This window comes from Spermophilus citellus (genome assembly GCF_964194105.1).
Source record: "Spermophilus citellus genome assembly, chromosome: 2".
Lineage (NCBI taxonomy): Eukaryota > Metazoa > Chordata > Mammalia > Rodentia > Sciuridae > Spermophilus > Spermophilus citellus.
In genome coordinates this window covers 152629356-152657297 of record NC_138183.1, presented here as the reverse complement: position 1 = coordinate 152657297, position 27942 = coordinate 152629356, and the positions used below count along the sequence as shown (strand labels likewise).

At 38.1% G+C, this 27942-nt stretch overlaps 1 protein-coding gene across 1 annotated transcript; it reads left to right on the top strand.

The window, feature by feature from the left end:
- The first annotated feature begins 1525 nt into the window (after positions 1-1525).
- On the top strand, positions 1526-27627 carry PAFAH1B2 (platelet activating factor acetylhydrolase 1b catalytic subunit 2). The gene is made up of 6 exons (XM_081278548.1): positions 1526-1863; positions 8916-9003; positions 17061-17150; positions 18872-18988; positions 21291-21413; positions 25211-27627. Exons 2-6 carry the CDS (start codon positions 8923-8925, stop codon positions 25487-25489), a joined length of 690 nt encoding a protein of 229 aa, XP_081134674.1. The 5' UTR covers positions 1526-1863; positions 8916-8922; the 3' UTR covers positions 25490-27627.
- The last annotated feature ends 315 nt before the right edge of the window (positions 27628-27942 follow it).

The following is a 27942-nucleotide window of genomic DNA, read 5'->3' as shown; positions in this document are numbered from 1 at the left end:
AAACTTTTTAGTTTAAGTAAGTCCCATTTGTTGATTCTTGTTATTAAGTCTTGTGCTATGGGTGTCCTATTAAGGAATTTGGAGCCCGACCCCACAATATGTAGAGATCGAGATCGGAGCCAACTTTTTCTTCTATCAGACGCAGAGTCTCTGATTTGATATCAAGCTCCTTGATCCATTTTGAGTTAACTTTTGTGCATGGTGAGAGAAAGGGATTCAGTTTCATTTTGTTGCATATGGATTTCCAGTTTTCCCAGCACCATTTGTTGAAGATGCTATCCTTCCTCTATTGCATGCTTTTAGCCCCTTTATCAAATATAAGAGTTGTAATTTTGTGGATTGGTTTCTGTACCATTGGTCCTGGACTCCATTCTTAATAATGGCCTCCGTTTTATATATCTTACTCCATATTAGACCCCATTTACCTAACTACACTAACTACCTATCTGTAAATCTGACTTCAATATCTCAGGGGTAGAGTGCTTAGCATATGTAAAACAGCCCCATATAAAAACAAATAAATAAAATAAAGGTATTGTGTCCATCTACGACTAAAAACTAATAAATAAATAACAGACCTCAAGAAATTTTCTCATGAATGTGGTGTATTGAATGAGGGGAATACAGGATTCCCTCAATTTATTCCTGAAGAATCATTCAAGCTGTTTGTCTTATCAATATATTTCTGGGTTATCTCTTGGATATCATTTGGATTCCCAGACACAAATTCTTTTCAGTAAAACATTTAAAACAACCCTTAGTGAGCCCAAACTATCTATGTGTGAACATCTGCAAGAGAGTTCCAAAGTAAGTTAATAATGTGAAAGTCACTTTGTATCAAGAAAAAAATATTTTTGGATGTTTATGTCTGAGATAATACAAATTCAGTAACCCCTGACAGAACGAGCAGTCTGAAAAAAAAATTAACATATCTTGACACTTAAGGTTCCCAGTTTTTTACAGTATTCTTAACAGGTTTTGGGAAACAAATCCGAATCTCTTGATTAATTTCATATTCCTGGAAGCTCTGCCTTTTAACCAGCATAGGTCAGAATGAATCAACCCAGGTGCTGCTCCACCAAACCTTTCCTAAGAAAGTCTGAGCACATCTCTTGCCCCTCCTCTCTGCTTTTACAGATTCCGCATTTATCTAGCATTTAGCATATACTTTCATTGTATGTCTTCTCCTAACCTGGATGGACCTTTAAGGAAGACTGGGGCTCGCTATCCTCTCTGGTATCACCTTAAAAGGCGGTCACCCACAATTTGTACGTTCATCACAGAAACAAGTCCCACTTATAAAAGTAAGGGACTGCCTCATTAACCTTGGCACCTAATTTCCCTCACAGTTTCAGCAATCTGGTTTATTCTCTGAGTGGAGGTAGAAATCAGGTTGGCGGGGTTAGAAGGGAATGGCGTCAGCGTGAGGTCACGCTACATTGTCCCGAATGCCAACTCGGATGGCATCCATTACACCGTGGTGACGGGAACGCAGGACTCGGGGATGCAGCTGTAGGAAAGACAGAGGCCCAAGCGGTGCAGACTACAGGCGAAAGAAGCGTCGCAGAGAAGACAAAGCAGAGAACCCTGCAGGGCGTGGCAGGACACCTGGTCGCGAGCAGAGAGCGCGCCTTGAGAGTGAAAGTGAGAAACGGGCCAGTCTGAGGCCAGGCAGGAACGGGGGCGGAACTTCCGGAAGCCATTTGTCTGAGTGGCAGGGGAACCGGAAGTGGAGGCGCTGCTGCTGGTGCTGGGGCCCGAGGAGGGACGCACCGGACTGGGGCCGCCGGGACTGAGCGAGCGACAGACGCGCCACCAGCCGACGCCGCAGCCACTTGGGGCCCGCACGGACCCTCTACCTGAGTGAGTGCATCCAGGGTTGTCGGAACCCGTGGCCGAAGGCTGGGGGTTGGAACGCGCCGCGAGGTGTTATTGTGAGAGGCCCGCGACCTCCCCTCCCCCACCCTGGCCGGCCCCTCCCCCGCGCCATCACCCCAGCCAGCCCTTGGGGGGCCTAGCGCGCGCCTTCTCGGCTGGCGAGATGTGTGGAGGCCGCCTTCCGCCTGTGAGCCTCTTTCCCGGTACCCCATCCCTAAACCTGTCGACTTTCCTCAGCCGCTGGCCGGCGCCTCCACCCTGCGATTCTCGTGGAGGTGTAGCGTGGCGGGGCGCGGCGCCCTGCCCACCCCTGGAGTAGGCCTTCCTGCACCCCCGGCTCCCTTCATCCGATCGTTCCCTCCTATACGTACACACCCAGCCTCCAGCGTCGCTGTTGCCTTTTCCCTCCATCCCTGGGCTTGAACCTCTGACCCTGCTCTCTCCGCCCGCCTCTAGTTGGAGGCCCAAATGTGTGTGTTTTTACCAAGCACTTTTCCCTCCCCCTTTTGTTGAAAAATGCCTCCTCTTTGGAAACTTCTCAGTTGCCTCCTGTAACGTATTCTAAAGATCCATGTCATGACTCAAATTATTTCTTAGAAGGCTATCCAGTGCAGCACCTGTTTTTAGAGATGAGGCTCAGAGAGATTGGTGATTTGCCTTTCTCCAATCAGCTAGTTAAACCTGTCAGTGGATAGGTTTTTTGGGGGTGGTCCCCCTTCCCCAGTCCCCGTCCATTTACCAGATCGGGGGCATTGTGGTCTACAGGTTTGATTGAGTCGTTGCGGGGTGACTCATTATTCTGCTTTCCATAGCTCCCAGGCCAGCGCTGGCTTTTCGTTATTTATATGCAAACCTTAAGAAAACTCAATACAAGCTTTGGCTTCTTTGTAGAGCCTGCCCATGGAGAAAGGAAGAACCGCCTGGACCCTAGGGCCTGGGGACCTCATTTTGTACAGCTTTAAATTGGGGAGAGAGGTAAAGGTGTGGCAAAAGAAGAAAGAGAAAATAGGGAGGCTTGTCTTTGCCTTGGATATGCCTTGTATTTTTAGGTTCTTCTCCTGGGCACATTGTTCTGACATAAAGGTTGCCTCCTTGTGGGAGAGCAGGGGATGGAATCATTGTGCATTAATTTGTTGGCTAGGGCATGTGATAAATTATGGATGTGCTGGAACCCAGGGACCCACCCACCACCACTGAGGCAGGGTATTCTGGATGAGGCTTGTCTTCCTCTTTAGAATAAGCCTGCCAGCTCCCTATGAAACAAAATGAAGAATCTTAGATCTGAGTGGAAACATTCTACATCTTTTAATTCTTATTTAAACTTTCTCCTTCCATCTGTTTCACAGTTCAAACTTTTAAAGAATCATCCAGTTCAGCTTGAACATTTACACTTCTTTGTTGGAACTGGTTTCTACAGTATCCTGCTATATGCATCTGGAAATTCTGGTTTTGTTTTGTATTGTCATAGGCCACATTAAGTAGAGAAGATTTAAAATGCAGCAAAATTGTGCTAGTTGCTTGCTCCTCACCTTCTCAGAGAATTCATTTTGATAGGCAATTAAGGATTTTCTGGAATATAGCCTGTTGTAATAAATTAACAAAACTTTGCTCTTATCTATTAAATCCATTCTGCTAGGTTTTTCTAAATGATTCTGTTTGTGATCTCAAGTTTATGACTTGCTTATGAATCAGTAAAATGAGATGGAAGTCAAATCTTTCCCTGTTGTTACTTTTTTTGTTTGTTTTTGCAGTGCTGGGGATTGAATCCTGGGCTTTGCACATACTATGCAAATCTGTCACTGGGGTAGAAAACCTAGTTACTCACATGTTTTTTTTTTATGTGATATAACACAGGCTTCTGCTGCAGCTCCTGACACATTCTTCATTTTTTGTTGTAAAAAATTCAACAATTTTATCTGTCTCCCACATTTGAATCCTCCAAATGCATAACCCTCTAGGTTGTACATCTCTTACCTGATTCTTTTTTTTTTTTTGGTACGGGGGCTTGAACTTGGGGGCACTCAACCACTGAGCCACATCCCCAGCCCTATTTTGTATTTTATTTAGAGACAGGGTCTCATTGAGTTGCTTAGTTCCTTGTGGTTGCTGAAGCTGGCTTTGAACTACTGATTCTCCTCTCTCAGCCTCCTGAGCGGCTGGGATAGCAGGTGTGTGCCACCATGCCAGGCTTTTTCACCCGATTCTTAAAGAGTAAATCAGTTGGGTTTATGGGTCAGGTGTGTGTGTGTGTGTGTGTGTATGTATGTATGTATGTATGTATGCATGCATGCACCCGCGCTGGGCATGGAACCCAAGATCTTGTTTCAGGCTTAGTTTTTGTCTTCTGGTATTTAGGGTGTTTAAAAATGTTACCAAGCATAGGCATCAGAAACTGTGAGAGCTACTTTGTATTGTTAAGATTTTTGATTGGACAAAAATAGTACAAAATCCAAGTCTCTGAAGGCACACAGAAACAAATTTTTGCCCAAATACTTTGCCCTCTGTGAAGAGGAAGGATGATCCTGTATTCATAATTTAAAAAGGGAAAAAGAACTACCTAATTGGGTGTTTTTTAGTCTTCTTTCCATTATAGCTGCCTTTTAGCTTTAGACAAGTGACATTTTTTTCCCCCTCAGTTTCTCTTTCCACATGCCTTTTTCATTTTGTCAGTAAGGAAGTTCAGGTGGAAGTATTTCTCAGTATTAAAATACCATTAAATTTGGGTAGTGATGATAAAAAATAAGCAGAAAAACTTGGTAAATTAAAATTTGTCTCTGTTTCATATAGTCTTTTCGGTATAGAACGTAACATCCTTTGCTCAAGGATAATATATTTTGGGGTTTGTTCAACAGTAATAGGTTGAGCATCCTTAATCTGAAAATATGAAATGCTCCAAAATCTGAACTTTTTGAGCACACTGACATGAATTTTCCACAAGTGGAAAATTCCACACCTGACACCATGTGATGGATCATAGTCAAATGCAGGCAACTAAAAACAACACAGAATTATCTTCAGGCTATGCATATAAGATGTATGTGATATATAAGTGAATTTTTTAAAAAATATTTTTTAGTTGTCAATGGATTCATATTCATTTAGATGCGGTGCTGCGGATCGAACCCCGAACCCAGGGCCTCACACATTCCAAGCAAGTGCTCTACCACTGAGCCACGACTCCAGCCTGTGATATATAAGTGAATTTTATGTTTACCTTTGGGTGCCATTCCCAAGATACCTCATTTGTGTATGTACCAATATTGCAAAGTCTAAAATCCAAAACACTCCTGGTTCTAAACATTTTGGATGAGGGATAGTTAATCTATGTATTACTATGATTTCAAATCCCAGCTCTATCATGGAGGTTTCTTATATTTCTCTGAGCTTCAATTTTATTGAAGTAAAGCTCCTAGCACAGGGTTCTATAGATGATAAGTTTAATTATTAATTAATTTTGTGGTACTGGGGATTGAACCCAGGACTTGTATACTGAGTGACATCCTCAGCCCTTTTTATTTTTGTTTTTTTATTTTAACCCAGGCTGTTTTTGAATTTGTGATCCTCCTGCCTCAGCGTTCTGAGTAGTTGGGATTACAGGTGTGTGTCACTTTGCCCAGCTTAATTATTTTAGATCAGTTGTTTACCTGTTGGATAAATTTAAAAATCTACATTGGTAAACTGAACCCTAAATTTAAGAGATGTTTATGTTGACTATTGGTCTTGAAAGGATGTTCACCCTTTGTGATACATAAGATGAAAACATAAGAAAAAAACTTAAAAACTTCTTTTAACTTTAAAAAGGGAAAAATAAACTTTACTAATAATTTAACTTATATTTTACACAGTAATTCAAATATTTAATTTATACACAAGTATACTGGAGTGCATTTCAAAAAGATTCTAAAACATTGAAGAAGGTTTGGACCCCACTAATTTGGATCAACCTTTACTCATTTGTTCACTTGATGCTTTACTGTTATATATTGACCTAGTTTTTCTTTGTATCTCCATTGAGACAAATCTACTTTGTGAGACAAATCATTTTAGTCTGTACTCTTTATTTATTAGAAATTTATTTCACTATGGTGGGAGTGTAACTGAGTGGTAAAGCACATACTTAGAATGCACTAAGCCCTAGATTTAACCCCCCCCCCCCAAATCTCACTGTATATACTGGCATTCTTTCTGAGTCATGCAAAATAAACTTAGTATACTTTCCTAATAATCTTTAAATACTTTAAAGACAGCTGTTTATGTCTATGTTTTTTTCCCCCAATCAGTTTCTCTATACTTTATAAATATACTCATTTCTTTGAACTATTTCTTTTTTTCTTTTTCTTTTTTTTAGAGAGAGAGAATTTTTTTAAAATTTTTTAATATTTATTTTTCAGTACTTGGCGGACACAACATCTTTGTTTGTTATGTGGTGCTGAGGATTGAACCCGGGCCGCACGCATGCCAGGCGAGCGCGCTACCGCTTGAGCCACATCCCCAGCCCCTGTCTTTGTGTTTTTTCCCCCAGTACCGGGGATTGAACACCATGCTTATTAGGCAAGCATTCTATCACTGACTACAAACTCCAACCCTGAATAGTTGATTTTTAAAATGGAATTGTATGTTGTTATATTTTTTTACATATATAGATATCAAAGTTTGAAGATGGAAAAGGGGCATTGCCATCTGTCTTAAGACTAGTAAGAGCTTTTTATGGGGGGAGTGGGGGGGTTACCGGGGATCGAACTCAGGGGCACTTCACCAATGAGGCATAGCCCCAGCCCTATTTTTATTTTATTTAGAGACAGGGTCTCACTGAGTTGCTTTGAGCCTCGCTGGCTGAGGCTGGCTTTGAACTTGATCCTCCTGTCTCAGCCTCCCGAGCCGCTGGGATTATAGGCATTCACCACCTTGACCCCACCAGCTCCTTTTTTTCTATTTTGAGGCAGGGTCTTGCTAAATTGCCAAGGCTGGCCTTGAACTTAGAATTTTCCTGCTTTAGCCTCTGAGTAGCAGTGATTACAAGTGTGTGTCACAGTGTCTGGCACTAAAAGTTCTATATAGAACATTTTGTTGATTTTTTTTTTTTTTTAAAAAGAGAGGAGAGAGAGAGAGAATTTTTAATATTTATTTTTTAGTTATCGGCGGACACAACATCGTTGTTGGTATGTGGTGCTGAGGATCGAACCCGGGCCGCACGCTACCAGTGCGCTCGCTCGTCTGGCATGCGTGTGGCCCGGGTTCGATCCTCAGCACCACATACCAACAACGATGTTGTGTCCGCCGATAACTAAAAAATAAATATTAAAAAAAATTTAAAAAAAAGTAAAACACAAATTTTACAAACTTAATATATGACAGTTTTTTGACCCTTTAATTAATTTTTATCTTTCCTTTATCCTGTTGATGTTTTTGTTGTAGTTCTGGTGATGATGGTACTGGCAATTGAACTCATGGCCTTGAACATGCTAGGCAGATGTTTTACCACTGGGACACATCCCCAGCCCTTTTCATTTCTATTTTGAAGCAGAGTCTTGATAAGTGGGCCTTGAACTTGCAAACTTCCTTCCTCAGCACCCCAACCCCAGTACCTGAGATCCCAGGTGTTTGCTACCATGCCAGACTCCATTGATGATTTTAACTCTATGTTGCATGTCTCTTGAGTGGTTACATAAAAGTCTTCATATAAGGAGTTAGCATAAACTGATTTATCTTCAGTAAGTCAGATGCTACATGGATGTCAGGCAAACCTAAGTGCAAATCTTTCTCAGTAATTCACCACACAGATTACCTGAATTCTCTGATGACACTTGCTTTCTTCATTTTATACTGATATTGTGAGAATGGGGTAGAGAGCAACCATTTTCTAATAGGTATAACTTAACAGTAATGTAAAGAAACATACTCCTGGGCTGGGGATGTGGCTCAAGCGGTAGCGAGCTCGCCTGGCATGCGTGCGGCCCGGGTTCGATCCTCAGCACCACATACAAACAAAGGTGTTGTGTCCGCCAAGAACTAAAAAAAAAATAAATAAATATTTTTTAAAAAAATTATCTCTCTCTCTCTCTCTCTCACTCTCTTAAAAAATTAAAAAAAAAAAAGAAACATACTCCTATGATGTGGATATTTTATAGTTTCATTCAGATAGGAACTTAGCCCTCACCCTAATTTTTTTTTCAGTAGTATCATTTAGAACTGAGCTAATTTTATAATTAGTAATACTATTTTTTGCTTCTATAATGTATTTTTAATGAGAAGGTATGCTTTTGTGTTTATAGCTTGGTACTTTGAGAGTCTAAAAAACTACTACTTTTTTGGGTGTAGCTTAATGGTAGACATTTCTGAGGCCCCAGGTTTGATCCCCAGCACCAAAAACAAAGAAAGAACTCCCTTGGCAATCACCGATGTGGTGTTTTAGGTACTTTTTGTGTGTATTTATGTGCATGCTCAAATGTGCACAAGTATGTGTGTTTGAAATGAATTTATATTTTTTATTTACTATATCAGTTTTCATTTAGAGAAAGCCTGACTCTAGTTTGAGGATGGCCTCCTTTTTGTGTATAAGTCATAAAAAACCTGGATTTTTCTTTTTTTGTGGTCTTTACATATGAAGTCTGTTTCTAGTTTGTATTCTCCAGAGCTGGTTGAAAATGATCTGGATTCCTATTTGTCTTTGTAGAAGATTAGGATTTCTAATTTTTTCTGAATTTTACTTATTCCTCCTTCCTACCATATTTGAGCTCATCATCACTAAAATGTTTTTAGTGAAGACATGTAAAAAGAATAAAAATAACTAGTAAAAAATTGTTCAAAATTAGTTCCAGGTTATGACTGGTTTTATCATATCTGTAATAGAGTTGTTTTGTGATATTTAGTAATTAGTGGACTCTAATAATTGCTGTAACTATTGAAAATAAATCCCAGTTTAATTTCTAGGCCAAAACCCACTATGAAACAAATTATTTAAAATCTGTGATGTAATATTTAAGTGGTAAGAAGCATTCTTTTTAATAAATGAACATGACATAGACATTTTTTCTCAGGTATAGAATGAGCCAAGGAGACTCAAACCCAGCAGCAATTCCACATGCAGCAGAAGATATTCAAGGAGATGACAGATGGATGTCTCAGGTAAAAGGAAGTGCATATCTATTATTCACATGGAACAAGTCTCTTCAATTTTGGGGGAGTCTTTTGACCAAAGCTGCAATGTATAAATATATACCTATGAATAAAAAATCTAGTGTTAGAAATGTTCCTGATCACTAGTCTGTCGTTGGAGCTGAGGAATGTTTTGATAGCTTGGTGGTTGTCCTATGTTAGTCTTAAAAGATAGTAATGTCAAAAAAAAAAAAAAAAAAGACTTGAATCAAATGTATGAAATATGATATGTCAAGAGCTATGTAATGTTTTGAACAACTAATAATAAAAATTAAAAAAAGTAATGTCTTAAACTTTTTTTTAAAGAAGTCTTGAAATTAAACACATATTGCAAAAATTTTAGAAAGAATGTCCTATATCCTTTACCTAGATTTAGGAATCATTAACATTTTGCCATATCTGCCTAATTCTGTCTGAATCTATTTGTATATTCCAACATACTAATTTTCCTGAACCATTTGAGGGTAAGTTTGCTCTCTATTCTTGTTTTTCCCTAATACTTTTCAGAATATTTGTTAAGAATGAGGACCTTTATTTTATTTATTTATATGTAGTGCTGAGAATCAAACCCAGTGCCTCACACATGCCAGGCAAGTGCGCTACCCCTGAGCCTCAGCCACAGCTCCTGAGGACTCTTTTTTTTTTTTTTTAAACATAACTAATTAAAATTAGAAATTTAACATTGATAGAATATTATTACCTAATCTACAAACCATATTCAAATTTCTCTAGTTGTGGGGCTGAGGCTGTAGCTCAGTGGAAAAGCACTTGCCTCGCATGTGTGAGGCACTGAGTTCGATCCTCAGTACTACATAAAAATAAATAAAGATACCATGTGTTCATCTGCAACTAAATATATATATATTAAAGTTAAAAAAAAAATTCTCCATTTGTTTCACTAGAGTGGGTTTTGTGTGTGTACTGTGTGTTTCTCCTGATACTAGGGATTGAACCCTAGATTGCTCTACCACTGAGCTATATCCCCAATCAAGAAATCTCACTAAGTTGCTCATGGTGGCCTCAACCTTGGGATCCTCCTGCCTCAGCATCCTGAGTCATAGTGGTTTCAAGTGTGCACAGTGGTGGACAGCTAGAATTTTAATGAATGTAGAAGGAAGGAGGGAAAATAAAATCATCTGTGGACTCGCATATTATAATATCCATAGGCAGGTTCCACTGATCAAATTAAAATTGGTGGATACACTTTAAGGAGAAATGTGTAGTATTTGCCTAGCCTCAGAGGGTCTCCCCTGAAATTACTTTGATAATTTTAACATGTGACCATTATTTTTTGATATCCCTTTCTCCAGCAGCTAGAGAGTTAAGTCCATTTATACGTACGTGTGTGTGTGTGTGTGTGTGTGTGTATTTGTTGATGGGTCTTTATTTTATTTATTCATATGTGGTGCTGAGAACCTCTGTTAACATCATCAGTAATAAGTCATATTAAGGTCATGTACCCTACATATCAAAAAGGATGTATCACCTCTGTGGAAGTCAAACCCAGATTGAGGACATTTTACAAAACACCTGACCACTACTTATCAAAAGTGTCAGTTACAAAGGACAAGATCAGAACATTGTCTCAGATTAGAAGAGCTTAAGGAGATATGAGGACTAAATTTGACATGGTATCCTAAACTGGTTCCAGGAACAGAAAAAGGGCATTAGTAGAAAATCAGGTAAGAGCTGAATGAGCTGGATGCACACCTATGCACCACCTATAATCCCAGCAACTTTGGAGATAGTTGTATAAATTTGAGGCCAGCCGCAACAATTTAGCAAAACTCTTTCTCCAAATAAAATAGGGTTGGGGATATAGCTCCGCAGTAGAGTGCCACTGGGTTCGATCCCCAGTACCAAGGAGGAAAAAAAAACCTGAATAAAAAATCTAGTTTAATTGATAGTATTTATTGATATTAGTTTTGATAAAAGTACCATGTTTATGTAAGATGTTAACATTGGAGGAAGCTGTGAGGAAATGGTATTTGGGAATACTCTAACTTTGGCATCTCTTCTGTAGACCTAAAATTATTTCAAAGTAAAATATTTTTTAAAAAGAAAAATATAAAACAATTATGATTAAACAAGCATGAGATATAATACCCATGAAATACGTGGACTGTTGTCCTTCAGTATTCATGGAGGATTGGTTCCAGGGAAATCTCTCCCCATACCAAAATCCACAGATGCTCAACTTATTACATAAGATGGTATATTTGGATACAACCCTATGCACATTTCCCTGTGTACTTTAAATCATTTCAGGATTACTTGAATACAATGTAAGTGCCCTATAAGTAGTTGTTATACTCTGTTATTTATGGAATGAAAAGGAAAAAGTTGACAGTAGTTTTGATCAGGTTGGTTGAATCTGCAGATGCAGAACTCGATAATATAGAGTGCCTACTATATTGCCAAAATATCTAACCCTTACCAGGTGTGGTTTGCACACCTGTAATCCCAGTGACTCAGGAGGCTAAGGCAGGAGGACCACAAGTTTGAGGCTAGTCTTAGCAATTTAGCAAGATCCTATACAACTTAATGAGACCCTGTCTCAAAATAAAAAGAAAGAGGTGGGGATGTGGCTCAGTGGTTAAGTGCCCCTGGATTCAATCGCCAGTACTTAAAAAAAAAAAAAAAAAATTAGTACTTTTCAGGGAACACCAAGGACAGATGAAGATATTTACTCTCACTATGGGAATGCAATCAAAAAAATTTAAATGTCAGTATATTTTTCAAAAAGTAAATTTAGGAGATTGTAGCAGAAGGGTGGGCAACCTGTAGGTTAAAAGGAATTTTAGAAATTTATTAACATCCTGCTTTATTTAAAAAAAAAATCAAACAAAAATTGAAATGTGGAATTTGGACCCTGGTTATTTATTGCTGTTAAGGAACTACTGTTTTATGTTTTTGGAGTAAAATTGCTATTGTGGTTATAGTTTTTAAAGTCTTTTTAAAGATTTACGTACTGAAATATTTATACCTGGAATTATTTATCCTTGGTTTGCTTCAAAATAATCCAGGGATAGGGTGGGATAGTAGTTGCGGGTATGACTGAAATAATAGTTGCCAGGAGCTAGGTGTGGTAGCACACCTCTGTAATCCTGTTGACATGGGATGTGGAGGCAGGAGGATTGCAAGTTCATGGCCAACCTTGGCAATTTAGTGAGGCCCTAAGTAACTCAGTGAGACCCTTTCTCTAAATAAAATCTAAAAAAAGGGCTGGGGATGTGTCTCGGTGGTTAAGTGCCCTTGGATTCAATCTCTCCTACTGCAAAAAGAAGAAAAATGTTGCCATAAGTTATATTATTGTAGCAGGGTACAGTGGCACATGCCTGTAATCCCAGCAGCTCTGGAGGCTGAGGCAAGAGGATTTAGTTCAAAGCCAGCCTCAACAAAAGCGAGGTGCTAAGCAACTCAGTGAGACTGTCTCTAAATAAAATACAAAATAGGACTGGGGATGTGGCTCAGTGATTGAGTGCCCCTGAATTCAATCCCTGGTACCCCCACTCACCCAAAGAAAGTTATGTTGTTGCTGTAGCTCACGATGGATACATGGCAGTTCCTTGTGTTATTCTCTTAACTTTGTGAACATTTTATATTTTCCTTAATCAGCTTTTTAAAAAAAGGTTATATATAGACCCTACTATAGGCAAACTTAATAGAAATCATTGCAAAACCTATTAACTTGACAGAGGTTAAGCCCTCCTGGGTTCATTTCCTAGTATCAAAAAAAGAAATAGGGGGAGCCTATTAACTTGAAAAATAAGGCTCAGCAGTAGACTGAGGAAAATATTTGTAGTAAATATTGCAAATGAAGCATTGATCTCTTTGGTTACATTATCAATAAAAATATCCTCAAAGTATTAGAATGTAAGTACCTCAAAAGTCGTGACATGAAGTATTTAACTTTTGTTTCCTGAAATGGAAAAAGAAAGGAGTGGTGTAGGAGAGCTAATAATCAGTTCAAGTGAAAGTACAATAAGAATAATTCGAATACATCACTAACCAGTATAGATTGTTATATAGCTCATTTGTTGTAAATTTGAAGCTCTGTACTGCATCTACTGTGAAAATGAAGGTTGTTCTTAGCAGTCGGGCTGTTGACATTCCAGAAAATGTCAACATCACTCTGAAGGGACGCCAGGTTATTGTGAAGGGCCCCAGAGGGACTTCAGTCACATCAATATGGAAGTTTGTCTCCCTAGAAAGAAAAAGAATAGGCTTTAGGTTGACAAATAGTGGGGAAATAGAAAGGAACTGGCTACTGTTCACACTGTCCTTAGTCCTGTACAAAACACAATCAAGCCCTGAGCTTCTGTGAGAAGACAAGATCTCTGTATGCTCACTTCCCCATCCACATCATTATTCAGGAGAATGGGTTTCTTGTTGAATTCAGGATTTCCTGGGTGAAAAATCTGTAGGGTTCAGATGAAGACATTTGTTGCTTATTCCATATCTCAGTCCCAGAAAGATGAGTTAATTCTTGAGGGAAATGATATTGAACTTGTTGCTATTTTTCCAAGCTTATTACAACTATTTTTGTACTGTAAAAGAAATGTAAAGTATCAGAACCTTTGGAATAGCAGTGGATGCATTCAAAGAAGATGATATGGCCATTAAAAATACGGTTATAAAAATCATAAAAACTACATAGAAAAATGCATACAATATGATGTTGAGTACAGTTCTAATAGTTGTTGCTTATTGACTACATATTATGTGCCATACAATAGTGAGCCCTTTTCATAGAATGATCTTTTAAACTCCAAAAAGAGAATTATCACCAGCTGTGAAAACCAAGACTCAGATTATGCACTCGCTTTAATGTCACGAGACTAGAAAATAAACAAGATAGAATTTGAGTATAGTTCTTTTGCCCCTGACCCCCAAACCCATTGTGCCAGGAGGAGGTGTTTGTGATGATTAACTGTGTTTAAAAACAAAACAAAAGGTGGGGGGAGTAGAAGATAGATAGGATCATGTGAAAAAAAGTGATGAGAAGAAAATATCCTAAAATGATAATAGTTTTGAATTAGTCTTTTCTCTTTTTTTCCAAACTTAATACAACTACTTCTATACTTTATTGATTTATTTTATTTGATACTGGGATTGAATCCAGGTGTACTTGACCACACTGGGCTGCATCCCCAGTCCTTGCTTTATTTTTTTTAAATTTTGAGACAGGGACTTGCTAAGTTGCTAAAGCTGGCCTTAAACTTGCAATCCTCCTGCTTTAGCCTCCCAAGTTGCTGGTGTGCACCACCACTCACAGCTCTGCCTCTGTACTTGAAATGTGAAGTGCTAGAATCTTTAGAACAGCAGTGCTTAAATTCTGTTACTCTATAAACATGAGCTATCTTGTTGATATTGAAAGTGGTAATTGGTGCATGCAGTAGAGAGTTGACAATTGAAATAGCTAAGGTTTTTTTTTTGTTTGTTTGTTTTTGTTGTTTGGGTTTTTTTAGTGCTGTAAATCAAACACAGGGCCTTGTGCATGCCAGTCATGTGTATTCTTCCACTAAGTTGTGCTCCCAGCTCCCTGGTTTATTCTTGTTTTATCTTCACCTTTCAATTTGAAAATACCTCTGGAAAAAATAGTAATTAAAAAAAAAAGTTTATTGCACAAAACATGGAAGCAAGAAAAAAGTTATGCTGGGCTGGCTCATACCCACGATCCCAGCTAATCAAGAGGCTGAGGCCAGGAGGATTTTAAGTTTGAGGCCAGCGTGGGTAATTTAACAAGATTTTGTCTCAAAATTTTAAAAAATTTAAAAGAGGCCTAGAGCCTGCCATGGTGGTGTGCCTGTAATCCCAGTGATTTGGGAGACTGAGGCAGGAGGAATCAAGTTCAAGGCCCTAAGCAACTTAAACCCTGTCTTAAAAAAGGAGGAGAGGAGTTGTAGCTCCAGTGTGAAGTGCCCCTGGGTTCAGTCTGTGATACCAAAAAAACCTTTTGAAATGAAAGGAGTTGGAGATATAGCTCAGTGACAAAGCACCCCAGGGATTCGGTCTCTTATACAAAAAAAAAAAAAAGAGGAAGAAAGATAGGCAGGCAAGCTGGCTATCCTTGATTCTGTCACCATGAGAAGAACTGTTTTAATCAAAACTGTCAAATTATTTCTGGAAGTATTTTCATTACTTTCATTTATTCATTCCACTGTGTGGGTGAATATCTCTTCACCATTGTGTCATCTGCATTGCTGTTGTCACCAGAAATACTTTAAATAGCAATTCTATCTTAATTCCTAAGGGAAACAGTAGAATGTAGAGTTGGGAAATAAAGAAACAGTGTTCATACCTTCCTAAGGAACTAGCTTAAAGCATCCTGCAAATTTGTTTCTGGGATGAATATAAAATTTAAAATTTTGTCTTTTAGCATGATGGGTAAAATTCATTTTTAAAAGTGTCTTAGCTAGGTGTGTTGGCACATGCTTGTATCTCAAACTACTCAGGAGGCTAAGGCAGGAGGATCACTCAGGACTAGGAATTTGGACCTGTTTGGCAACTTAGGCCAGACTCTGTCCCGTGTGTGCACATGTGCATGCATACACATGGGAGTAAACTCAGGGCCTTGCACATGATAGGCAAATTCTCTACCACTGATCTATATCCCAGCCTGAGATTCTGTCTCTAAAAAAGGAAGGAGGAGGACTGGGGACACAGCTCAGTGGTAAAGCGCTTGCCTCCCACATGGGAGGCACTGAGTTGGATCCTCAGCGTCACATAAAAATAAAGATACTATGTATTCATCTACAACTAAAAAAAAAATTAAAAAAAAGGATAGAAACAGTTTAGCTCTTGGAGCAATTGGAAAGATTGAAAATGGTTGGACTATTGATGTTATGGGATTATTAGTCATTTTTAGTATGAAAGTAGTTGATGGTTTCATAGAAGAATGTCCTTTTAGTAGATGTGTGCAAAAATATTTAGGGGACAAAGAATCATATTTGCAACTTACCCTTTTAAATTGTTCGGCAAACATATACACATACATAGAGATGAATCTGGGAATTTTTTTGGTGGGGTGGGGGTGGGGGCGCAATACCAGGTATTGAACTCAGGGCACTCAACCACTGAGCCACATCCCCAGCCCTGTTTTGTATTTAATTTAGAGATAGGGTCTCACTGAGTTGCTTAGTGCCTTGCTTTTACTGAGGCTGGCTTTGAACTTGCAGTCCTCCTGCCTCAGCCTCCTGAGCCACTGGGATTACAGGTGTGTGCCACTGCGCCTGGCAAACCTGGGGATTATTTTAATTTTTTATTTTTTTGTAGTTGTAGATGGACAACATGCCTTTATTTTATTTTTATGTGGTGCTAAGCATTGAACCCAGTGCCTCACACTTGGAAGGCAAGCATTCTGCCACTGAGCTACAGCCCCAGCCCAAACCTGTAAAATTTTTTAATAAAAGTTTGAGGAAGCTGGGTGCAGTGGCACATACCTGTGATCCTATGGACTTGGGATGCTTAGGCAGGAGGATTGCAAGTCCGAGGCTAGCCTTAGCAATTTACTTGAGGTCCTGTCTCAAAAAATAAAAAGGGCTAAGGATGCTTGAAATCTACACCAGTTGGTGTTCAGTGGGAGAGAGCCCCTGGGTTCAATCCCCAGTATGTATATAGGTATATATAAAGAATGTATGAGGAAAAGATAAATAAATTTAAAAAAAAAAAACATGAAATGTAATTTTCTTTTCTGGTTTCAGTAGAATTTGGGTTTTCTTGATCATACGAAAGTGATCAATATATGGTAAGGGAGGAAGAGAGTTGGTTGATCACAAAATAAGAATAACTTTAAGGATAGACCAAAAAGGTGTTTTTTTGAGTTTGGTTTTTTGCTTATTTTTTTTTTGGTGCCCATGGCCTTGCACAGGCTAAGTATGCTCTGTACTACAGAACTATACCCCCCCGCCCCCGCCCCAAGCCAAAGAGAAGTGTTTTAACAATAACTGGTTGTTCCTTCTAGGCCAAGAAATCTCAGGGAAATAAATGCCAGTTTCTGATTTTTTCTTTTTTCTTCACACCAGCACAATAGATTTGTCCTGGACTGCAAAGACAAAGAGCCTGATGTACTATTTGTGGGAGACTCCATGGTACAGTTAATGCAACAATATGAGGTAAAAGTGGGGAGAGGGTGGTTCATGGCTACGAGTATGTATCTGTTAGTTACCAACAGACTTTCATTGTGATCTGACCATATAGATTTATTCATAACTTTTAGAGAAGCTCTAGTTCAAAGTACAAGGGAAATCAGACCTACCTGATGGGATTCTTGGTGCCACCAAACATGATTTAAAAAAAAACAAACAAACAAAAACAGCATTGTTTGTAAACTGTTTTTTCTTCTGACTTCCAAGTAGTTTGATGTTATGTTTATTTACTTTTTAACTTAAATATATGGGACCTAGTAGTATCATGTTTCTACACCAACTGATGTGGATTTAATGCATTTAGAAGACCAATTTCTGTTTTTTACCCAAGGATTACTACCAGGTAATAATGTCTTTCTTTCCTTTCTGAATCATTAATTTACTTCTCTTCCTAGAGTGTTTACTATAGAAAAAACTACCAAAAGAGTTCTCTCCAAATGAATTTATCCCTGAAGGAGATGCAGGGATTTCTTTTTTTCCCCTATTTCTCTGAATCTTATTCACATCAGTTGGTACCCTAAAACTGCCCAAGCAATGTCCAAATGGCTATTAAGCTATAGCCCCAAACAGTGAAGATTAAAGATCTTAATTGTGCTCCCTGGTATGACATGCCTGGCTGGAGGACCTTATAAGGTTCTCCAAAGACCAAGGACTGTTTACTTCTACCACCAAGTCATTTATAAGTACCTTATCACTTTGAGCAGAAAAGAAGGGAGATTCCCCAAGATGAAAAGATGACTTATTTATTCCTGGATCATTCCCTAAAGTCCAGGCTGCTGGTTTGGCTCACCATGTGCAGCAAGTTGCCTTTACATGTGATTATTGCTCCTTTCCATACAAATTGGGAGGGCCACCAGAGGGCACATTTCTCCTGACTGGCTCACCAAAACGGTCTGGCCTGTCTGTTGCTCAGATACTAATATTTGGGAGACAAGTGTTGCTAGGAAAGAATTAAGTGTGTTTAAGGCTGGCCCTGAAGAAAATAGAGACGATAGCAACTCAAAGCTGTCTTATTTATTTTTGTAATGAGCTATTTCAAATCTTTTTTGGGGGTTGGGCATTTTTCTGAGGGAAATTTAAAAGAAGACATTGCTTTTTATTTTTATTTTTTGGCTCATGTGTTTCTGCTTCACCCAATTTTAAAAACATAGTTGAATAATTGAAAAGGAGAGTTTATTGAATTGGTAGCTTAATTTTAAAATGTTGGGATCTTTTAAAGATCATCAGATTGAGTTGTGACTGAGTTCTTGAGCTCAGTGCTGCATTAAGAATTTGTTACAACACAATGGCATCTTCAAAGCTGTTTAAACAGTGAATGGCACATCATTTGCAGTGTGTTTGAGAGCTTGTTTGGAGGTTCTAGCAGGGGAGCACAGCTACTTGTATTCCCTTGACTGAAGAATGGTCATCCTTTAACGGGAAGGTAATCCTCTTTGAGCACAAAGCTTCAGGAGAGAATCACATGGAGGGGTGAAGGAGGAAGGGAACACCCACCTAGCCAGCCAGATCAGCTGAGTCAACCCTGGTGATCACGGATGTTTTAGCCAGATCACCCTCACATCCCCTTTGCAGTATGTTTGAGTAGAGATAATGGAAATTGTCTATTTTAGAGGCTTTACCACCCATTGCAATTGAAGAATTTCATTTTCCATTAATTTTAGCTTTACTAACCCAAGTTTTCTCTTTAGATATGGCGAGAGCTTTTTTCCCCACTTCATGCACTTAATTTTGGAATTGGGGGAGATACAACAAGACACGTTTTGTGGAGATTAAAGAATGGAGAACTGGAGAACATTAAACCTAAGGTGAAATGAAACTTACTTTTAAAAGAATATCTTTAAGTCTTTGTCAAATTAAGTTGTTAAATTATCTGAAATTGTAGTAAAAACAACACATTGCTTTAATATTTTTCTTTGCTTCATGTTTTACATATTGTTTGCCTGGGTTATATTTGAAATTGTTAAAACTAGCTGGGTGTGGTGGTGCACACTTATGATCCCAATGATTTGGGAGGCTGAGGCAGGGAAGATGGCAAGTTTGAGGCCTCCTCAGCAACTTAGCGAAACCCTGTCTGTAAATAAGAAATAGAAAGGGCTAGGTATGTACCTCAGTGGTAAAGTGCTTCTGGGTTCAATCCTCAGTACCCGCTCCTCCCAGTAAAGGAAAAGAAATTGTTAAAATTATTTTCTTCATGGGCTGGGGATGTGGCTCAAGCAGTAGCGCGCTCGCCTGGCATGCATGCGGCCCGGGTTCGATCCTCAGCACCACATACAAAGATGTTGTGTCTGCCGAAAACTAAAAAATAAATATTAAAATTAAAAAAAAAATATTTTCTTCAGTTGTAGGAAAAGATTTAGTGCTAACAATATATGCTTTTCTGTGGCGTGATGGACCTGGGGCAGTATGAGGGGGAAACTGCTCTTAGGTGGGCCATGGGAACAGGGCTATGATTTACTTCAGGAAGTAATGTGGATCTATTTACCATATAAGCAAATTGGTAATCAAGGTCTCCAAGTTCCTCTGAAGAAAATTTGGAGTAGATGTAAACAAATAAACATCTCTATCCAGTACCTTATCACCTTATAAACATCCTGAGTCCATGTGCTGCAAAAAAAGAAAAACCCCAAAGCTGAGCTGATAAATGTTGATTTCATTGAAAGTATCCATGCACCTCTTTTTTTTTTTTTTTTCCCTTCTTCCCATTTGCAGTGCAGGGTTTGAACCCAGGGGCTTCCCTCATGCTAGGCTAGTGCTCTGCCACTGAACTACATCCCTAACCCTCGTGTGTCTCTTTTGGGACGGAGCAGAAAGGCAGAAAGTTGTTTTGTTGGGCCATATCATTAGATGTATGTCTCTTAAGTGACAGCCACTTTGTAGAATGATACCCCCCCCACTCCAGTATCCAGGGGCACTCAACCCCTGAGACACTGCCCCAGCCCTTTTTAGTTTTTATTTTGAGACAGGGTTCAGTAAGTTTCTTAGGGCCTCACTCAGTTGCTGGGGCTGGCTTTGAACTTGTGTTCCTCTTGCCTTAGCTTCCCAAGCCACTGGTATTACAGTTGTGTGTCACCACACCCAATTTGTAAAATTATTTATTTTATTTAAAGAGGAAAGCTTTTTGGAACATTGGCCAGCTTCCACTCTGGTGACTCTTTTCCTTGAGTTCACCTTTGTATTTTTACACATTATAATCCCTTCAGAGTTTATATTATATGAGATGCTCCTAATCGGGGAGATGTGAATTACATTTTTCCCCCCATATTTCTCAGATTTTACTGGGGATCCTGGGGATTTAACCCAGGAATGCTCTACTTCTTAGCTATATCCACAACACATTTATTTGTTTGTGACAGAGTCTAAGTTGTACAGGCTGGCCTTGATTTTGCAATCCTACCTCAGCCTTCTGAGTCACTAGGATTAACAGGCATGTTCCACTGTGGCTGCCTAGGTTTAATTGATTGATTGATTGGTATTTTTTAGACATTTCCTTTTCTCTCTTTTTTTTTTTAAATATTTTTTTTTTAGTTGTAGATGAACACAATACCTTTACTTTATTTGTTTATTTTTATGTGGTCCTAGGGATTGAACCCAGTGCCTCATGCATGCTAGGCAAGGCTCTACCATTGAGCCATAAAACATTTTTTAGTTTTCGTAGTCTTTTTTTGTTTATATGCAGTGCTGAGAATCGTACCCAGTGCCTCACACATGCTAGGCAGCCATTCCACCACTGAGCTACAACCCTAGCCCCTAGATTTTATTTTAATATAGTTGAGTTTTCCATAAATCTTTTTTATATAGTTTCTAGATTTTGAGAGATTAGCTTCCTACTCTATAATAATAGAATTTTCTCTTTTCCTTCTAGTATAGTTTTGCCAATTAAATATTACTCTGCTTGGAATTTATCCTGATGCAGGATATGAGGTATAAATCAATGTTTTAAGATAGCTGCCTAGTTGAAGTTACCCAGCATCATCTGAGAAGTTCATATTTCTTTCTTTGTTGAAATCAGATTTTCATCTAAATGTTGGACATTCCTTTATTTCTGGGTATTTATCCCCCCCCTCGCCCCTCCTTCCCCGCCTTCTCCCCCTTCTTCCATCCTTCTAGGTCATTGTTGTCTGGGTAGGAACAAACAACCATGAAAATACAGCTGAAGAGGTAGCAGGCGGGATTGAGGCCATTGTACAGCTTATCAACACAAGGCAGCCACAGGCCAAAATCATTGTATTGGTAAGTAATCTTTGTTGAGTGGAGAATTTGATACTTTAGTTTTGCTGAGGAATCTTTTTAAAAATACTGTGGCTGATGAATCTGGAGAATCTTTAGGTGAAAGTTTAAGGTACTACTTCTTGACCTATTTTATTCTCTGATGTATCCTACTGTCATTAGTCTCAGCATTCCCTATACCAACTATAGGGTTGTTTTATCTGCTTATCTTTGTTCAGACATATGGAAATCCTTTGTTGCCTCATGTAGCCTTTTTCTTTGTTACCTTTATTGATAAAAAATTGTACATAGAGATTTGTTTGAGTCCTGTGTCTCTTTTTAATAAACCTAGTTTTAGGTTAGCTTTGTTGTTTGGTCTGCTGTTAGTATATTAGAGGTGTTATATGTATTGGAATATCTGAATTCTCTAAAACATCAGAAATTTCTATCAAGAGGAAAAGAGATACTTCATAATCTTACTTCAGCAGAAAGTGTTATCATTTGTAAAGTTAAAGCTAATTCTTCATAGTCTTAAAGATAAACAGCTATATTTCTTAGTGTAAAAGCCTAGATATAGATATTTTTTAGCCATATTTGAAATGTACATTTTAGTAAACTCTGATACATATTTAGTTCTTTAATGAGATAATGTTAAGAAGGTAGCCATTTCTTCAACAGACATGAGGATCATTGTATACAAGGCACTATCCTAGGTCCGGAGCACACAAAAATGAATAAGGCATCATCCCTCTGAGGGAGTTCAGTCTAGTAGATGGAGACAGCAATATAGAGAATTTCTCTACTGTATACTAATGGCAGTGAGGAAAGAACAGAGGATGTTTTAGACAAACATTACCATATTAGAGTTTAGTTTTAAAGAATTCATTGTTCTCCAAATGGGGAAGGAAGAACTTTGGAAGCATTACAGAGAAAAAAGAAGAAAATGATCAAAGGCTTGTACCTGTATGTATTTGTTGGGTAAACATAGGAGGATATATAAAGTTTGAGGCTCTAATGGTCAGGAGGAAGAGGCCAGAGCCAGATCATGTGGCCTAGTATGCTATGCTAGGGAGACTTGATTTTGATTTATCAATGCTACAGAGCCAGATCTTATTTTTTTTTTTATTCCATGGTGTAATTTACTTGTTGATATATCCTGTATTATTCCAGAAAGGATTGTATTGTGGTTAACAGTTTACTTTTAAATTACAGTGACAAGAATTTAGTAGTTGCTTAGGAAATATTGTTGTATGAATGTTGCTGGGTAAATCTTCCATAAATATTCTTTATTTTAGGCCGATTTTGAAATTTGAAATACAGAAGTATTAATTATTGATAATACTAAAATATTGGGAATAACCTAAATAGCCAGTAGTATAGGGATGTGATTACATAAGTCATTGAATATGTTGGTGTTAAATACATTACAGTTATAAGGGCTGTGTAAAAACAGTGAGTTTAGATGAAAAGTTGGAATGCTAAACAACATGTATATTATATTTAGAATTACTTAAACATGTAGTTGGAAAAGGGCTAAAAGGAAACAAAATTAACACTTGTTAGAAGGTTAGATTAGGAGTGTAATATATATATATTTTCTTTTAACATTACCATATTTTAGCAGTTGTTAAAAACCAATGTGGGGAGGGAATCATGGAATACCCTCAATAGTGATATTAAGAAAGATGGCATTCAAATGCATAATTTTTCTCATCCTTGGCAAAAAAATCTCAATAAATATGTTTCCCTGTTCTTGAGACTTAAAAATATATATATATATTTAGTTGTTGATGGATATTCACTGGTCATCTTTCCTATTGTTCATTATATCTCCACCCAGACTTTGACATGTCAGCACTGAAGAGTGTTCTTCTTTATTAACTATTAGATACAACAATGCTTTTAACAGAAATACAAACTAGGGTTTGACTTCATTTTGTAAAATTTTTGAGATACTTAACAAGGATAGACAGTAATGGACCAGGGTAATGAGTCATAATTCTCTATAGCTCTTTGGCGCTATAAACTTATAAAATAAATTGGTACTCCTGGCCCTAACATTTTCTGAAAAAGCTTAGACATGAAAATGTATATATTTTGAGCATTTTTTTTAAATATTTTTAAATCATACATGGACGCAGTATTTTTATTGTTTATTTACTTTTATGTGGTGCTGAGGATCGAACCCAGTGCCTCACATGTGGGAGGCAAGTGCTTTACCACTGAACCACACCCCAGCCTCCCAGCTATGCTTTTTAAAAAAATACTTGCAGGGGCTGGGGTTGTGACTCAGCAGTAGAGCACTTGCCTCCCATGTGCGAGACCCTGGGTTCGATCCTCAGCACCACATACAAAAAATTAATAAATAAATAAACAAATGAAAAAAATACTTGCAGAAAATATACTTCTATAAAATAAGACCTGTTACCATACAGACCCTATAAGAGAAGCCAGTGGAAAAATTTTTGCTTAAATAAAAGTAACTTCTATTGGATATCAACCAACTGAAATATTAGGGATTTTTTTTTTCTTTTATTACCAGGGATTGAACCCAGAGACACTTACCCACTGAGCCACATCTCCAGCCCTTTTTATGTTTTATTTTGAGACAGATTCTCACTAAGTTGCTGAGGTTGGCTTTGAACTCAGAATCCTGCCTTAACCTCCTGAGTCACTGAGATTACAGGTGTGCACCACTACACCCAGTTAGGTTGGGGATATCTGACAATAGTTCTGTAATGGGATCAGTTTTCTATAAAGACTACTGCTAGTTTGGGATGATAAAACTGTGCTCTATATAAGAAAGAGTAGGCATTTTTCTTTTTTAGTAGGCTGACAGACTTCTTATCTACCTGAAAATTATATTAGATCACTAATACAAGTTAAAATCATTTTAGGGCACCTTGTTTTATCCTGCCAGGTATTATGTGGCTCTGATTCACCAAGACTGCATTGGTTCCAATTCTCTTCTAGTGTATTATGGTGTATCTTCCATATGGCATTAATAATTATGGCTTTGAGCTAGATTTTTTTGATAGCTATAGGAGACGGGATTGAATGGAAAACAACAATGGAGCTAGGAAGTCTAGTCAGGACATTTCATTTTTACATGAATTGAGGTGGTAAGTTCCTGAGCTATAGCACTGTGTGTATATGATCAGGATGAAAAAAAGTAAATGGTTTAGGGCTGGGGTTGTAGCTCAGTGGTAGAGTGCCTGCCTCACATGTGTGAGGCACTCAGTTCGATCCTCAGCACCACATAAAAATAACTAAATAAAGATATTGTGTCTATCTACAACTAAAATACACACACATACACACACACAAAGTAGATGGTTTAGAGAAATATTTAGGATGCAACAGCACAGTAACAGTGATAAATAAGGTGTGTGGGATGAGAGACTCAGGGATGTTGGAATGACCAGTTGATAGAATGTAACAGCATAGGTTGAGAGGAAGATGATGAATTGCTTTTGAACATGTTGGGAGTACCTCAAGTGCATCCAGGTTTGGTTCTGTAGCCAGAAGTTCAGTATGTAATTCTGAAGCTTTAGGGTGAAGTGTTCAGAGTAGAGATAATAGTAGGCTAAGGGTGCCTCCCCAAGAATACCAGCCAAGAATTGAGTGACAGGAGGAGGAAAGAAAAAGGAAGAAATTAAGCAGGACTGGTCAGCTTCCACTAAAACTAATCTCGTGTTTTAGAAATCAAAGGTTATTTACTGTCAAATGAAGTAAGTATTCCAGAAATATCTGAAATCACAAGCTTGTGAAGAAAAACAAATGAACCTTCAAACTTAATGTTCTTCTCTGTTTTGCCCCAGGGTTTATTACCTCGAGGTGAGAAGCCCAACCCTTTGCGGCAAAAGAATGCCAAGGTGAACCAGCTTCTCAAGGTTTCCCTGCCGAAGCTTGCCAATGTGCAGCTCCTGGATACAGATGGGGGCTTCGTGCACTCGGACGGTGCCATCTCCTGCCATGACATGTTTGATTTTCTGCATCTCACAGGCGGGGGCTATGCAAAGATCTGCAAACCCCTCCATGAACTGATCATGCAGTTGCTGGAGGAAACACCTGAGGAGAAACAGACCACCATTGCCTGACTGGCTCCCATCAGTGTTAATAGCATCCCAGCTTCCTCAGATCAGTTATATCACTGGCACTACAGAATCCTCTTTCTTAAGGCACTTTGCATTGTAGAATGCTCCTGGATGCTCATATCTAGTGTTTGAAGGGAGGAGGGATTTAAACTGGTCCTGTATATAGAAGTTTTGTTTGACACAGGAGAAAAATTAGCCAAGGAAGATTGTTGTTTAAATTGATTTGAAACCAGAAGGTGACTTTTTAGTTGTTTGTGTGACACATTCATTGAATTATCACTGTTTTTCCTAGGATATCATCAAGCCCAAGTACTGAATAATATGAAGATTCTTTTCTTGGCCTTTTTCTATGGATTATGTCATATGATAATTATCAGAATCACACCTACTTGGCTTTAAACAGATGTGTTTTTTTTTTCCAGTTTTTAAGGTTCATAATTTAGCCTTTTGTTTTATTTTGTTTTACTCATATATGTCCTTGGTGTTTTCTTAACATATAGCATCATATTAAATGTGTATTACTCAAATATGGGAGATGCTATAGTTACAAGTGAATTTGTACCACTCTTTATCTTCCCCATGCTTAACAGTGAAAAATAGGTTTTGCCCCCTTTGACAAGCTTTTTGGAGGGTATTATTTTTTATGCTGCTGAATATCATGTCTATAATAGACTCATGCATGCAGCCTTTCCTCTATTTCCTCATCCCTTCTTCTTTTTAATTTTATTTTTTGGTCTTTATTGACCTTACGAGCTTTTAACAAATTTTGATCTAGGAGCTCCATTGCTGGAAGTCTTGAGTCCCCAGCCAGTTACTCTCATGATGATATTACTGATGTGTAACTCATTCTTGTGTGTGATGTTCTGTGCTAGAGTCTGTGTAGTGTTATCCATATTCAGAGTTCTAGTTTGTTTTTTCATTAAAACCTATTACAGTTTCCTTTTATGAAAAAAAAAATCAGAACTCTGTTTCTCATTCCATAATGCCTGACATTTCAAATTTTGTAGTATTCTGTGGTGTATATTTTTAATTTTTACAGTGCTGGGAATCAAACCCAGGGCCTTGCACATGCTAGGCAAGCACTCTACCACTGAACTACCCTCTTGCCCCAGCTCTATATTTTATTTTTTTTAATATCAGTCAAAAAAATCTTTTGACATTTCATGAGAAAACAGTAAAGCTACTGATAGGCTTTCTACTTTTATCCTGGCAGTTTAGTAAAAAAGAAAAACTAGGTTCACTTAACTTTTCAGGTTTCTTATTAATGTATCTTTATCTGAGAATTTCAGAAGCGCTCTTTATAATCTTAATGGTTTGCTTGAACTATAAGAACTGCCATTTAAGAAAATAATGGAACAGTAGGTGGTTTATTGTTTAATATACCTATGAAATACATACAAACTGGATCTACAAACATATTTTAAACTGGACCAGATTGGGTAGTGATATGACCCAAGCAATGATTCTGCTTAAATTCATATTCAGTAACGAAGGTATATGTTTTATGTGCTGCTTGCAAAGCAACTGGCAGGGCTTTATGTGTTCATAGAAAGGTACTGATCTGTATAGTACTCACATCTGACTGAGAAGGATTGAACTTGGGCTGGTTTTTTTCCTTGTTGAGCCTCTTTCTAGGATTTTTTTTTTTTTTTTGTCTTTAAAAAAAGATTAGTTTTCTGAATGTATCATGTCTTCATTAACAACAGAAAATATACATGGTGTTTACTAAACTTGTTTACTATATTAAAATTCCCTTTTTATTTTTGGTAGCCCAGGCTCTTCAGTTTTTCAAGACAGATTTTTTTTTTTATTTTTAATGAGATATATAGTTGCAGGAAGGAGTGTTAATTAAGCCAGAATTTTGTGTGGAAAGCCAGGTTCCTATCTGGGTCTTTTCGTGTCTGTCAGAGGTGGTGGGAATATGGTCCAAATGAATCCCTTAGGTTATTCCTGCAAGCATGCGCTTTTAGCTTCTCTTGTCACTGAGGATCAAATGTCCCTTTGTGAGCTGGCCTCAGCTCCTTTGCTTATGTGTATAAACCTCAGATGATAGTACATTTTATATCTACCAGAGCTATTCAAGCAATAGTATTTGAACCAGTAGCCTTTTAAATAAAATTCTGCCCTGTTGCTAATGTGCAGATGTTGAGTCCACTGTCATTTCTTGCCAAGATTTCTTTGCACTGCTCTAGACAAAATGTATTTTTTACTTTGATTAATATCCCAGTTTGCTTCAGTGACAGAATTTACTGCAAAGTCTTTGTACTTTTTTTAAAATATAAATTTAATGCACTGTCCGTGAAATGTCTTAGTTGTGATTTAAGGGGCCAACTTTCCAGGCAGCTAGTAGAGATACTGTTCTGTTCCTTTCCCAGAAAATTTTAATCCCTTTGCCCACCCTCCTGCTATTTGGTAGCCAGTGATGGAACTTTAAAGATGTCTGTGTTTGGGTTGAA

What these genes read in the sequence shown, in the direction of transcription:
- PAFAH1B2 (XM_081278548.1), top strand. Translation starts at nt 8,923, where the DNA reads ATGAGCCAAGGAGACTCAAACCCAGCAGCAATTCCACATGCAGCAGAA. An exon ending in AGTTAATGCAACAATATGAG is followed by an intron (nt 17,151 to 18,871) that starts GTAAAAGTGGGG and finishes TTTTCTCTTTAG; the next exon opens with ATATGGCGAGAGCTTTTTTC. An exon ending in TGGAGAACATTAAACCTAAG is followed by an intron (nt 18,989 to 21,290) that starts GTGAAATGAAAC and finishes CCATCCTTCTAG; the next exon opens with GTCATTGTTGTCTGGGTAGG.